Source organism: Petromyzon marinus, chromosome 40 (genome assembly GCF_048934315.1).
Source record: "Petromyzon marinus isolate PM22_M1 ecotype Great Lakes invasive population chromosome 40, UKy_Petmar_22M1.pri1.0, whole genome shotgun sequence".
Classification (NCBI taxonomy): Eukaryota; Metazoa; Chordata; class Hyperoartia; order Petromyzontiformes; family Petromyzontidae; genus Petromyzon; species Petromyzon marinus.
In genome coordinates, this window is record NC_133706.1 from 5933182 (window position 1) to 5947219 (window position 14038).

The 14038-nt window shown below is 50.3% G+C and overlaps 1 protein-coding gene across 2 annotated transcripts in view; it reads right to left on the reverse strand.

Moving 5' to 3' along the window:
- Window positions 1–572: 572 nt before the first annotated feature.
- Window positions 573–14038, reverse strand: part of LOC116950614 (cartilage oligomeric matrix protein-like) — a 40584-nt gene continuing 27118 nt past the window's right edge. For both annotated transcript variants that reach the window (XM_076073057.1, XM_032968523.2), the window contains 7 exons: window positions 13423–13616; window positions 10445–10623; window positions 7910–7958; window positions 5310–5506; window positions 4349–4521; window positions 3328–3467; window positions 573–2217 (listed from right to left, as the gene is read on the reverse strand). In XM_076073057.1, coding sequence (XP_075929172.1) covers window positions 2159–2217; window positions 3328–3467; window positions 4349–4521; window positions 5310–5506; window positions 7910–7958; window positions 10445–10623; window positions 13423–13616 — 991 coding nt within the window. In that variant the 3' untranslated portion in view covers window positions 573–2158. The remainder of the gene's footprint in view (window positions 2218–3327; window positions 3468–4348; window positions 4522–5309; window positions 5507–7909; window positions 7959–10444; window positions 10624–13422; window positions 13617–14038) is intronic.

Sequence of the window (14038 nt, forward strand, 5' to 3'; positions counted from 1 at the left end):
CCACTGGATTTGACCTACAACTTACGTATTTTTTTAAGCCCAGCGCTTTGCGATATTTCAATATGAAAAAGCGCTTTATAAAATGAAAATTATGACTGCAAAATTACGAGCAATGTTTGGAATCTCGCAATGCCTTGCGGTTCTTGTACCTTTCGATGTGGGTCGGCTGTGATGACAAAATAAGAATAGGCTTTACCATATCTGGCAAAAAGGCGAACTATTTTTGGAGTCCTCTGGTCTAACACGTGGTGAGACTAGGCCACAAAGAAGGTCGTCTCTGGTGTAGGCCAATCAGTTTCAACAACAATTACAAATGTTATCAGAGCGTGTTTGTGTGCATGTTTTGCCACAAGTACGTGTGGCCAATGCACACCTGATGCCTTGCAATGGGTATATGTATTTGGTGTTTCAACATATTAACACCTGTTTTATTGACAGAAAGGGTAATGCCTATTCTTATTATATATATTTTTTCATCATTTTGATACTGGCAACAATGTTCCATATGTACGTAGGTCGGCTACGTTGGTGAAATCTCCCTCCGCATGCCAATTAAATACACAAGAGTCACATTGAAAACACAACAGCAATTCAGCCTCGTTTTACCAACAGCAAAGTATACATATATCGTGGGCGATCTATACACTTTTCGTCACAAAAAAAACAACACAGCGTGGCATAACGCCCCTACGAGCAAAAAAATAAACAATATTTCCCCTCTCTCTCTCTCTGCGCGCTAGACGTGAATTTAGCATAAAATCTAACAAATAAGCGAACTACAGTAAACAAACCAATGATGCTACAACTAACCACCTGTATGACGCTGCACACACATTACATAAACGGGTCAAAGCCTGTGCAAATGAATAACCACAGCGCCTAGAGCTCTCCCGACGCGCTCTCGGGTTGCACCGCTCGCGCCGTGCACCACGGACGTTCCGGCGCTTTCCGCTCCTCGCGCCGGGGCGGGGCCTCTTCGCGTGACTCTGAAGCGGAGAAGCCGCGGGCGCGCGGAGCGGAACGTCGGACAAATCGCGCCCAACCAAAGAGCGCGCGGAACACAAACCAACCCGCCCCCCCCACCACCCGAAAACGCAGTGGGGGTCAACGAAACACGGGCGCGATAAACCCTACGCAGCAAAACAAAACTACGGCGCCCCACTGATGCGACTGCTTCACGGCGAACACGGAGCACGCGGCACCGACACTTTTAGCCACAGGGAGGGTTTTTGCAAGTCCATCGGCGGCTGTTGAGAAGCTTCCCAAGCCAGCTCTGATAACGCCGCCGCTATCTTGCGAAAACCTGCGCTCGGGGGGAAACTTGGTTTTCCCCGGAGACCCTCGGACGGGGTGGAAAATAGAAATAAAGCCGTGTTGTTCCCCGTACGTGCGCTGGTCTGCCCTGCCCTTTCCTGTACTGATCTCAGAGTGGACGAATGCATTTCTGCCTTTCGATAAAACATAGCACTGAGGCGCGGCGTTTTGCGTGTTTGTGTGCGTGCTATTGCAATTCGTCGTGGACTCGGATTGACAAAACGTTACACGAAATGAAAATTTGCCACACAAAGTCAGAGTTATCGCCCTCTTCAAATGAGCATTGGGCAGAACTCAGTTCCAATGGCAAGCCTGAACCATTCATGGAAATTCCACATTCCTATGGTGTGACTCCAGAACCACATTTTTGTGCATGGTGATCATCCATCCAAGTGCTAACTATCCAGGCCGAACAATCCTGCTCAGCTTTTGAGTTATGAGCTATATGCAATAGATGGGATGCATTAGAATGACATTTTCAGAATTCAGGCACTAAGTTTGTGATATTTAGGTGTCCTTTTGACGCAATGTCGTCTGCCACAAGAATGTGGAAATTCCACGAGTGGTGGACCAATTGAGATGAGCGTCACTGCACGGCCAATCGAGCAGGGGAGTCCTCTTGACTTGTCACAGACTGCATAGACTTTTGCATACATTCGCAAAGATTGGGTCACTTCCAAGACTATCGACGAGAGGTCTCCCTCCCATAGGCAGCTCCCGGTGAGGCGAGAGTGGCACGAGAGAGCGGTGAGCGCCTTGCGTTTCCACCGCCAGACGCTGCGCTCCGATGATGCCCGGTCGAGTGGACGGCCGCGGGAGGGTTGAACGCCGGAGGCGGTGTTCTCTAAACCTGAGCCCTTCCCTGCTGGGCTCGATAAGACACGAAGTCCGATGGGATTGTATCTGTTCAAACAAAAGTAAAACAAAAAAATGGAACACTTCAAAAGAATGAAGAGCACCGCTGTCATCTGGAGATAACTGCTGGCGTCGGCGTGAATGGTTAAACATCAGACGTTAAACTCGACGCGCGGCGTTGCGAACTACAATGGGGGAATATATTTGTTTCTATTAAGATCTTTCAGAACAAGAAGGGTGTGTGTGTGCGTGTGCCCTTTTGGTTTTGATAATGGCTTTTGTGAAAAAGGTTTCCTGGAAGATGTGACATGAATGAAAGTGTCGGAGAGATTGTTTGCACCGCGAAATACTCACTGTCGAAAATATCGAGTGAGATGTGTCACGGCAGAGCAAATGAGTGCATGCTAAGTAATACATTAAACAATGAATAAAAAATCAAGTTCCTTGTACCATGTTCCATTCCAATGTACTCTCGTGATAAATGTGCATCTTACTGTTGTAATATCCCTGTGCCCCATTCTTTTCCTATCTACTCCCGTAATAAAACAAATTATTCGGTGCTGCTGCTGCCACTGCGTTGGCAGCGGCGTGCAAGAACAAATAATAAAACACAAATATCAACACATTCGTGAAAGCACTGTGGCCTTGTATAGCAGCCAGACACTCTAAATGCATGTTACTAAATGTGGTGGGAAAAACTGGAGGACCCGGAAAAAAAATCCACGCGACCACGGGGAGACAGACACTGCAAACTCCAAATATGCAAGAGGCGTAAGGGTTGGGATTAAACCCACGACCTCCTGTATACCGGGCGAGGTAGTTAACATCTCACATTAACATAGCCACTTCCATGCCCCCATCGAGGAAGCCGCTCTCCATTCTTACAGTTACATGCTAATTTCTCACATTAACATCACTAGCCCCGGCCACTTCTTCATGACCCTTGGGCTACACCATTTTCAAACCTTTTTAAAACAGTCTGCCTCAGCAGCAGACCATGCTTTCCCACCTGATGACGGACGCTTGTGTTGCGCCCGAAACGTCGTGATTTATTTTATTTTATACCTACGTGACTTTATCGAAAGAACCAAAGAGTACGGATTCCTGCAGTCACGAAAGCTTCAAATCAAGATCTCCTAGCCATCGCGAGAGCCTCACCGTTGCAGCGGTAGCGCAGGTTGGACCAGATGATGTTCTCCTGCGAGAAGCAGAAGACTCCGAGGCGGCCGCCCCGCATCGTCGTGTCGATGATGACCCCCGAGTCGGCCACCTGCGTCACCCCCTCAAAGAGCTTCACCCTGCGCGCGAACCGTCAGACGCGGCGCTGTCAACGCATTTTATCCACCGGTCGTTCACACTGTACACAGCCTCATTCGTGGGATTGCATCTCGCACCAACACCGATTTAATTTGACTGCAGAGAAGCGTGGAAGGCAGCCGGAACCTGGCGCTAACAATTGCCCAAGCTCTGCGTTCCTGTATTGGGATGTTTGGCCAACTCCATTAATGAGTGTTCGCACACTCGGGAGGAAAACGGAGAGTACCCGGAGAAAACCTAGTACGAATGGAAATGAATCCACGAGCCGTACTGCCATAACCGGGCAAGCTGGGAAATGGCAAACTTGACACCCACCACCCACAGGGACGAGAGGGCGGTGCAGGAATTTGTAATTTCCACCACCCTCACCTCCACAGCGCTGGAATACAGAATCAGGATCTTTATTTATACTGGAGGAATCCGATGAGCTATGAAGCTCTTTCTCACAGATGTCTTGCAACACGCACAGCAGAGCCACCATTTCAGAAAAAAAACACCCTCTTCATGCCCAGTGAACTGGGGGGGGGGGGGGGCGTTACTCCTACTAATGCAATGGCTCGTCGCGGCCTCCACAACACGACGTTGGTATAGGCTGCCGCGGGGGTCACGTGGTGGGCAGCAGAGGGCAGTGGGCAAGATAAATCCATTGTCGGACTGCAATCGTCTATGCTCCCGCCTTAAGCAACCACTCTCCGTGTCCCATACGGCTGTGGGGGGGAGGGGAGGGCGGCCCTGCATCCAGCAAAGCGAGGGGGGGGGGGGCACGCGGGTGCGAGCCCCGAGTCGCCCTGTCGCTTGAGCGCTCGAATAAACAAACGGGGGTCGTCGTCATCCTCGTAAAGCGGAATCGGTCCTCACGCACCTGATGTAGCCGACTTGCGGGCGGTGCGTGAGGTGCCAGCGGTAGGAGGTCTTGTCCTTCCAGCCGACGTTGCGCGGGTCCTTCCACAGCAGCTTCACCTGGTCGTCCGTGTCGCCCGTGTTCCACAGCGCGTTCCGCAGCCGCTCGCCGGGGCCCGAGCTCGACTTCACTGCCTGTGCGGGGGGCGGGGAGCGAGAGAGTGAGCGTGCGGCCTTATGCAGGCTGTCGATGCGAGTGTCGTCAGCGAGAAGCCATGAAGGCTGGAATGGCGATAACCTTGGGGTAAGGTGGGTCACAGCACCATGCTGGGCCACCTTTGAAACGATTTTTGTAATTTTACCAGGTAAGGCCCACTGAGCTATATAGTAGCGCTTTTTCAATAGCCACCCGGCCACAAATGATAGCTCAACAAGGTGACTTATCATCACGTGGAAAAGTATAGCAGCTAAATACTCTAAATGAACATTTCTAAATGTGGAGGGAAAAACCGGAGGACCTGTGCTACAGGAGAGATTTAAAAAAACAAATGCTGCGTCAATATAACTCGATACTAAATATAAAAACACATTTCCTGCAACGAAAAATTGGCTCGGGCAAATACAGTCCAGCAATATAAGAAAAGGTTTTACCCTTTCTGGCAATAAAACAGTCCTCTGGTCTAACCCTGTTTGAAGGCTCGGCTCTAAAGAAAGCTGTCTCAAGTATATGCGGTTAATGCAGAGATGATTCCTTGCAAAAAGGTTTCAGTTTGGTATTTTAACATCTTAACACAACTGGTTTCATTGCAAGAAAGGGGTAAAGCCTATTCCCATATTTTGATACCGGCAAGGGAGTTCCGATGATACAACGCGGCAACATCGCCAAGCGTTGAGATGCCTCGCGGGGAACGGTCATGGGCGAGGGTGGTCTCTCCCGGCGCTGCCTCACTCCTCACCGCTCACCGCCAAATGCCGCCGCTCACCTTGAGCTGCAGGCCCGGCTCGGCGACGGCGCGGAACGGCGTGGCCTGCCAGTAGGTCTGCTCCGTCTGCTTCCACATCACCACGTAGAAGCTGGCGCTGTCCTGGTAGCCGAAGATGAAGCCCGCGTAGTCGTCGTCCGTGATGGTGTTCACGTGGAACGTGCCCTCGAAGTCCACGCCGTTAAATGCGATGTAACCTGGACAGCAGGGGGAGTGGTTGAGAGGTGGGGGGGGGGGGGGGTGGGCAGTAGTTGCACCTCCGATGAGCACGATTGGCTACGTACAGCATGAACGAAGTTCAGCATGCAGACAACGTACATCCGATCCACAGTGGTTCTCCATTCACAACTCAACAACGCCGAACAACATGATGTCAAATCACGCAATCATCATCATCATCACCACAAAACAGGCGTGGGTGACTTCATTTAATCATGACATATGGTCTGCACATTCCTCGGGTAGTCCGAGGACCGCCGGTTGGTCGCAAGACCGCGTGGATGCTGTCCGCCAAATGCTTGCAGAGTACTCCGTTTTACGGTGGTCTCCGAAAATGTTTTGAGAGTTGGATACGTTGAACTTCTTTCGCACCGTACGTAGCCAACCGTGCTAATGGGAGGGTTGACGGCGATCCGCGGGTCCAGGAAGGCTTGGGGAACCACTGGACTAACCACTGGACTAACCACCACAGCGCCACTGGCCTAACACATGTTGATTCTAAATGTGGAGTGAGGAACCGGCGGACCCTGAGAAAAATCAACGCGACCACGGTGAGAAAAAAACATGCACACTCCAAATATACAGCAGGCGTCAAGGTCGGGCTCGAACCCACGACCTCCTGTATACCAGGCACGGTAGTTAACATCCTGCCACCATGGCACCGTCGCCTGCAGGGTGCTGGATTACAGGCCACGTGGATAGCCACCACCATGTGGGTCACCCTTTCATCTCTCTCACACTAATCTCACTTTCATTGCACTCATCCCTATCTGTTTTCCACAGCTCTCTCTCTCTCCCTCTCATCTCCATCGCTTATATATTTCTCTCTCTCTTTCATCTCACCAATCACTATCTTATTATCTCTGGGTGGGTCACATCAGGAGTCTTCGCAGGCCACGTCTGGCCTGCGCGCCCGCCAGTTGAAGACGCCAAGCACCAAGCGGGCGAATGGGGACCACTTTTTGTGCTTTTGTAAAGCTGCGACAATTTATCTTAAACGTGAATATTTTACTAGAGGATCTGCCGCACCCACCGTGGTCACAGATGTCGCTGTTGACGAGAGGCAGGGATTCACTGATCAAATATCCAGTGTGTCAATTGCGTTTTGAGCGTGGTCACAGCTGGTAAATGTAGTTGCCCACACTTTGTGAATTAATTCATTAATTCACCTGCTCAGGCCATGCCTCTATGATCATCAAAGCAGACTAGACTCAACCACTTGGCAAAATGCTGAAAATTAATTCAGAAGGGTAAAACGAATTGTTGTACTCCAACGAGTCAATGTTGACTCGTATGCATGTTGAACTTCTTTCGCACAGCACGTAACCAACCGTGCCAATCAGAGGTGTGGGGGAAGGACAGCAAAACTAAACACAAAAAACAATTCTAAAGAAATGAAGTTTTCAATTGATGAAAAGTAGTTTTCAATTTTAGATGGCTCGAGCGCTCCGACTCGTTTTCGGATTGCACCGTGTGTCTCTCGGCACGGTGTCCGACGTTTCGCTTCACGTGCCGGGAGCTTCTTCAGGAACTGGATATCGTGCTCAACAACAACAACAACAACCGTGAAGAACTCGTGCGGTAGTCTCCACTCGGCTGAGTTTGTGTGCGTCATGCATGCACTCGTGGGAGTGGTGGCGCAGTGGTTCGCGAGAACCCAGCGACCCGAGATCGGTTGCCGCTCACCGCCAACACCGGCGACAGATTGTCGGAAGCGGTGTTGGGCCTCCCCTAGGTCGACTCAGCCTCAAGTTAATTCCTGGTGCGGTGTGTAAACATCGCAACTGGGGAGACAAAGGCGGCCGTGCGTGGTGCCTGCCACCCACCCCCTCGTGTGCCGTGCCGCCCTTCACAGGTGCTCGCTAACAGCACTTGCCCCAACAGTCCGTTGAGGCTACACGGGGGATGTTTATCTTCATGGTAATGTCACACGACATCGAAGGCATGATGGGAGGACCGATGCTGTGGTTGACACAACAATACCTTTTGCTGTCTAGAAATCAGCTTTGGTGCTCAGTACCTTTCGCTTCGTAGGTGCAGTACCTGCCCCAACAATCTACGGAGGCTACATGGGGGATCTTTATATTTTTTGTATTAGCTTTGACTGCACTACGATCGCAAGCAACCTGGGTTCGACTCCTTGCCACGACTACACAACACCACAGTCCATTCAGCGTAAAATGATATGCCTGGTACGTCAAATCCCAGTTGGCACGATAATTCATCATCCCTTCAAGGTCAATCAAATGAGTACGACTTTCCGGGGGAAGTCAAAAGCGATTGTCCTTATGGATAGACTCACTCCCGCCATAGGAATGTGGACATCTCCACCACCCGTTTTTTGACGCAGGAACTCGCTTTGACTCTCGTGCATCACTTACCGACAGCAAGGCCTGGGTCGCTGTTCATGGTCTGCACAATCTCCATGCCCTGCGCAGGTGACAGAAGCACAAGTGTGAGCAGACAATTATCATTGCTAGGCATGTTCGAGCCACTGCTGGATGAAAACCGCCACACCCTTGCCATCCCTCATGGTACCACGATGCCACAATCCACATTCGGCGTGCACGCGTGAGTTGATGTCCATCGCTCCCTCTTTGCGGTCGTCCTACTCTAGAGGCATGTTCGGGGTGCCACGGTGGTGAGATGTTAACTACCTCGCCTGGTGTACAGAGGGTCGTGGGTTCGATCCCTGACCCCTGCTGTTTATTTGGAGTTTGTGCCGTCTCCCTCCCCGTGGGCATGTGGATTTTTCTCCGTGTCCTCCGGTTTTTCCCTACACATTTAGAATCAACGTGCGTTTAGAATATTTGGCTGTTATACATTTCCACATGATAAGCCACTTTAATGAGCTTTCATTTGTGATGACCAGGTCGTTTTGAAAGAAGAGCTGTATAGCTCAGTGGGATAAAAAAATAATTTAGTTTTAGTCTGATGTTCACCACTTTGGCTGCCAATCCATCACCAGTCTCCCCCATCGGCCATTTCCCCATGTAGCGATCCGTCATGCCCTCCTAGCCCACTTACTTTCCTTAAGTCTGTGCGATATAATGATATGTGTACGTTCTCCAATCAATAAGTTTCACCGTCCGTCTCTCAGTGTGATTTTGAGCGTGCGTCTTGCATTGGACAGATAACCTTTGCAACCAGATAAGAGCCAATTGACGCCCGAGAGGATGTCAAGCAAAGAGATGGAGGGAGCTTGATTCCTGTTCAGGTGGATCGAACACGGCTGATGATGATGATGTAAGGCCAACTGAGAACAGAGCACCCTCTTATAAGGGAGACACTAGATTTAGAGCAGCAACAAAACAGCAAGGGCACATGGGCCCTGACATGGGAACGTGGAGCGGTCTTTATTCACGTGTCGTGTGAATATCTGGGGTCGTTTCACGTATTACCAACGCTGGCCTTACGCTTGCAGCCAGTGTGGTCGAGTCAATGGGGATGAACATTCTCTCGAGAGCTCCAGCTAGCGTAGGCCCTTCCGCCGGCAGTGGCGAGCGAGCAATTGCAGGGCTGCGCTTCTACCTTTACACAACAAAGCCTACAGGGGTAAACGTACTGAAGCCCCAGCTCACGACGAGCGGCGAAATAGTTCCGAGGGGAAGCGTTCGTGTTTTTACTTGCGACACGGTCACGGCGGTAACCCGAGGCGAGCTTCTGCTCGCCATTGCTCTTGCATGACACATTGTCACGTGACTTATCAAGCTGTGGGACATTGACACTTGCCCCCCCCCCCCCCCCCCGCTATGCCGTGGAAACCTGCCACGTGCTCCGATAACCTCCAGCTGCAAAGATGCTACTGCACTCACTCACTCCTCTCCTGCTCACAGGAGGTCATGGATTAAATCCAGACCTTGACGCCTGTTTAGAGTCTGCGGTGTCTCTCTCCCCGTGGTCACGTGGATTTTTCTCTGGGTCTTCCGGTTTTTCCCTCCACATTTAGAATCATGCGCTTAAGAGTATTCGGCCGCAATAAATTTCCAAGTGATGATAAGCCACTTTGTTGGGCTGTCACTTGTGATAGCCAGGTCTTCAGTGAAGAAGGCGGTAGGGCAAACGTTTCAGGCGACGTTCCAAAATAAGGGCCCGTGCCCCTAAATGCGAGCAAAGACACAGTGCGGTGGTAACGATGGACGTGGTGCGTTTGTACTTCTTCCCCTTCATTCGGCCGTTCGAGCCACACACGGGCATATTTGTAATGCTCAGGGTTTTCAGTGCAAAGTATCCACTACTCGGCGACACCAACATAAGGCAACGTGTGAAGATATAATTCCAAGTCAGCATAACCCGGCGATGGCCAATACCACCGAGCACTGTGACCCATTCTGGTAGAACTTACCGGGTTCCGCAAGCCACCAGAAAAAACTGTGACCAACAATTACCCCTATATAGAGTACAAAGTACTAGCGTCATCTATTGGTAAACGTCATTATGATTTTTTAACGTACGAATTACTCGTTGGGGATTTTTATGTTAACGACTGGACATCTGTGAAAAAGAGCTTTGTGGCTTATCGGATTCCTCCAGTATGAATTCATATTCTGATTCTGACAAATTTGGCCACCCGTGTTCGATTCCCCAGCCGTGGCTAATTTCAGCTGCGTGCGATATCTGAACCGGTCCTGGGCCTCCTCTTCACCAGTCCGCACAGAAGCATGGTCCGTGACCCCTTCATCCAGTCGTGGCTGACGAAGTTGCCACCGAGCTGATTAGCCATCAGCTCGTCACGATAAAAAAAATATCTGTTCCGATTCATCTTGAGATCCACCGAAAATAACAACAATCTCTTGCCAACCTCCTCCCGTGGGCCGCGATCGATGTTTTGCCCACCGCTGGCACGAGTGGGAGAAAAGCGCGTGGCCGCCTGGTCGGTTTTTTCCGCTCCGCGCGCGAACGGAGAGTCGCCCCACCTGGTTGAGCACTACCCAGTGTGGGTCGATCTGCGCGTCGCCCTCGGGGTCGAGCACCACCGTCTGGTAGGCGCGGAAGTCGGTCATGGTGACCTCGGCGTTCTCCGGGCACACGTCGATGCGGTCGATCACGCGGTCGTTGTCGAAGTCGCCCTCGCAGATGTCGCCCACTCCGTCGCCTACCCGGAAAGGGGTAGGGGAGGGGGGGGGCCCAACACGCGTTGGCCATGCCGTACCATCAGTACCCCTCGAGACGACGAGGCCGAACCTTCAGTACATGCAGGGATCTCGAGAATAAGAGTGGTGAACCGATTGCCCCCTGTGGGCCACGTCTGAAAAACTGCTTCATTTCATAGGGCCCAGAGCCACTTAACAACAATAATAATAATAACACTTCCATTTTATAAACGGTCATTCATGCTAATAGCATGTCATAACGCTTGTCCAGTAGTCCCTCGGTTAACATTTTTAATCCGTTCCACGAAAACTACTGTTAACCGAAATAACTGTTAATCGAATACAGGCATTAAAGAGGTTAAAAGCATTCACAACAAAGGCAGTCGAGGTCTAAACGCTCATAAATGGGCGTCGCTGATTGGCTGAGGGCATGACTTACGAGCGCTCGGATTGGCCAAAATTTGCGTCTGTGTGCATAACGTAAACACGTTACCGTTAGTCACAATGTTAACGTTCGCCGAAGGCCACGGGGTCCTATGGGAGGCGAAACGTTAACCGAAAAACTGTTAGCCAATGTCACCGTTAACCGAGGGACTACGATACATTAATTAATCCCATATACAGCCACTACCAATCAAATGAACACCCTACTACTACCAAGCAAAATCACAAATTAATAAACAAATTAAGAAATGGCACCAAAACAAATAAATGAGACACATTGTCTTCACTATTATTACTGCATGCTCACCCAGGAAGGCCTCACTGAGGAGTTTCAAGACTCTTTTTCTGAAGGGTCCTGATAGGTGTTTGTTGTTGTTCGCAATACGAAACCACGGATGCTCTGTGTCTTCCAATTTAGCAATATGCGAGTGCATTTTTTGTTGTTGTTACCATTTAAAGTTTTGCAAATGTGGACCGTGATGCTGCCACAGAGAAGTCAGTTTCCACGTGATAGGGCCCATTCGTTTGGCTTATGCCAAATTTATTGATTGTTAGGCAAGTTTCTAAAAAGTTTATTTCTCAGTGGTTTTATATTCAATCGTAGGTTCTTTAGAAATTAAATTAGACCCACAAAAATACTTTGTAATTTAAAATATCTCCCCCAAGACCAAACATTTTATTTGCTCACCCTGACGTAGTTCTCTCTCCCATAAATGCATTTAGTTTGCAGCAAATTATTTAAGAAATATTATCACAGGTTCATATCAGTGAAATTGCATCTTATACTTCTGACAACCTAGTGATTAGTAATATAAACTTCAAGGGAAATATTCCTCTGTACCCCTATTCCACGAATTCCAATAAAATGCCTGTGATTATATTCGTGAACATTTAAAAAATCTATTTACCCGCAATAATTGTCTTAGGCAAAGGTGTAAATGTTATTATTCCGTGGAAATGCCAATATCAAAAGCCAAACAAAGGAAATATAATATGCTAAGAGCGACAGGAGAAACATCTTCAGCGAGCCTTCCCAGCTGCCTGATTATTGTGAGTTTTTTTGTTACCGAACGACTCAAAGTGTCACGTTCAGGCTTGTTCATTGTACAAGGTAATCACTGCCATGCAGTCAGCGAGTCCGTGACATTGCACGCCACTGCCGATTGTAGTGATCGACACGAGACGCTTCCGAACGGCTGCAGTTCAATCCTGGATATTAAAAACTCTGGGCCACGCTTGCGTAAAGATTGATTTGGCACTTTTGTGGAATTATAGCATTTAAAAAATATATATTTTTTTATCACAGTCTCCGAGCACAGGCCACAAATCTCCAATGGCCCGAAAAGCCATGTGTCCGGTAACAAACAGCACAATCAAAATTGTGGGGTAGGAACTGGGTGCTCTACCCTCAGATGTGACAGTTGACTTAAAGCTTTCGTGACTGCAGGAATTCATATTCTTTGGGTCTTTCGGTAAAGTCGTAGTTTTTGTTTATTTTCTTTGAACCTATCTACTGTACGTGACTTTATGGAAAGACCCAAAGAATGTGTGACAACAGTGTTCAACTTGGGCTGTATTCGTTCTTTGCATAGTAGTAGCAGTAATAATAGTTTAGAGTCAAAGAAGGCTTTGACATGCAATATAATATAACGTTTTTTCGACGGGGAAATTATGTAAGATCCATTCTGCAAGATTTGTTTAGTGTCCGGCACAATTCGCCGCGTGGAATAAGTGCATAGTTCGATAAAAAAAAACAACAACCCCGCAGACAATTGGTAGCCCGTTTGCCTGCGGTTTATTGGCAACGCGGTTGGCAACGCAGCAAAATGCCACGAGCCTGGGGCTGACTGCAGGAATCAGATTTTTACCACTTCCACCGAGCGCAGTGACGCCGACCGCACTCTGCGAGCGAAGGAAATGATCAAACACAAACATCGCCTTTGTCTCCTGTCTCAGCAGCGAGGCAACGTGCTGCGCTCTCGAGAGCTAGCCAACACGCGAGAACCGGGCCGCGCGGAGTGCCGATGTCAGGCGTGGCCACCCTCAAATGATTCATCGCGTAAAAGTGCGACCAAACAAGGCTGTACGGCGCTTGACGTTGCGACGAGGCCAGCACCGTAACCACGCGCCGGCGTCTCCCCCAGTGGCGACGTTATCACACGCGGCGCCAGGTACTCAATTAAGGCCGCGTCGACCTAGGGGCGGGTCATGGCGGAATCGTTTCCCAGCCAGTGTGCCCTTCGCGGCCGGCGACTGGATCCCGGCGTCCGCAATTGAAGCGCGCCCACGCTGTGCCGGTGGGGGGTGGGGGGGGGGGAGGGCACCGCTTGCGCCACCACTTCCCACCGCCGCCTCACCGTCCGAGTCGACCTGCTTGGGGTTGGCGACGAGGCGGCAGTTGTCGGGGCCGGGCGAGAGGTAGTCGGGGATGCCGTCGTTGTCGTCGTCGTCGTCGCACTCGTCGCCCATGCCGTCGTGGTCCGTGTCGAGCTGCGAGCTGTTGGGAGTCGTCGGGCAGTTGTCCCGCGTGTCCTGGGTTCCGTCGCCGTCGCTGTTGGGGGGTGGGGGGGAGAGAGACGCGACGCACGCGTTCAGCAGAGCAGGCGCGTTGGGGTCAAGAGGCCAGCCGTGCCCGGGCAACGTCGAGTTGGGTGGTTTGTGCGAGCCGTGTCAAGCGCCAGCTCCCCACTCTGTCTTTGCTGCCCCTTTCCTCCCGCTCCGCACTTCTATCGACCGTGGTTCAACTACCGGCCATGGTTAGGGTCAAAGTGAACGCGATTTCATGCTCACGTGAGCACCGAGGCATTGGTGCTCATGTCCTGTCTGTTTACAGCCCTGCAGAGCCGGTGATGTCAATTCCACATTCCTATAGCGGGGGGGGGGCGAGTCTATCCATATGACAACCACTGTTGGCTTACCCAAAAATTGGTACCTATTTTACTGACTCTGGCAGCCAACTTCCAACCAGTATTT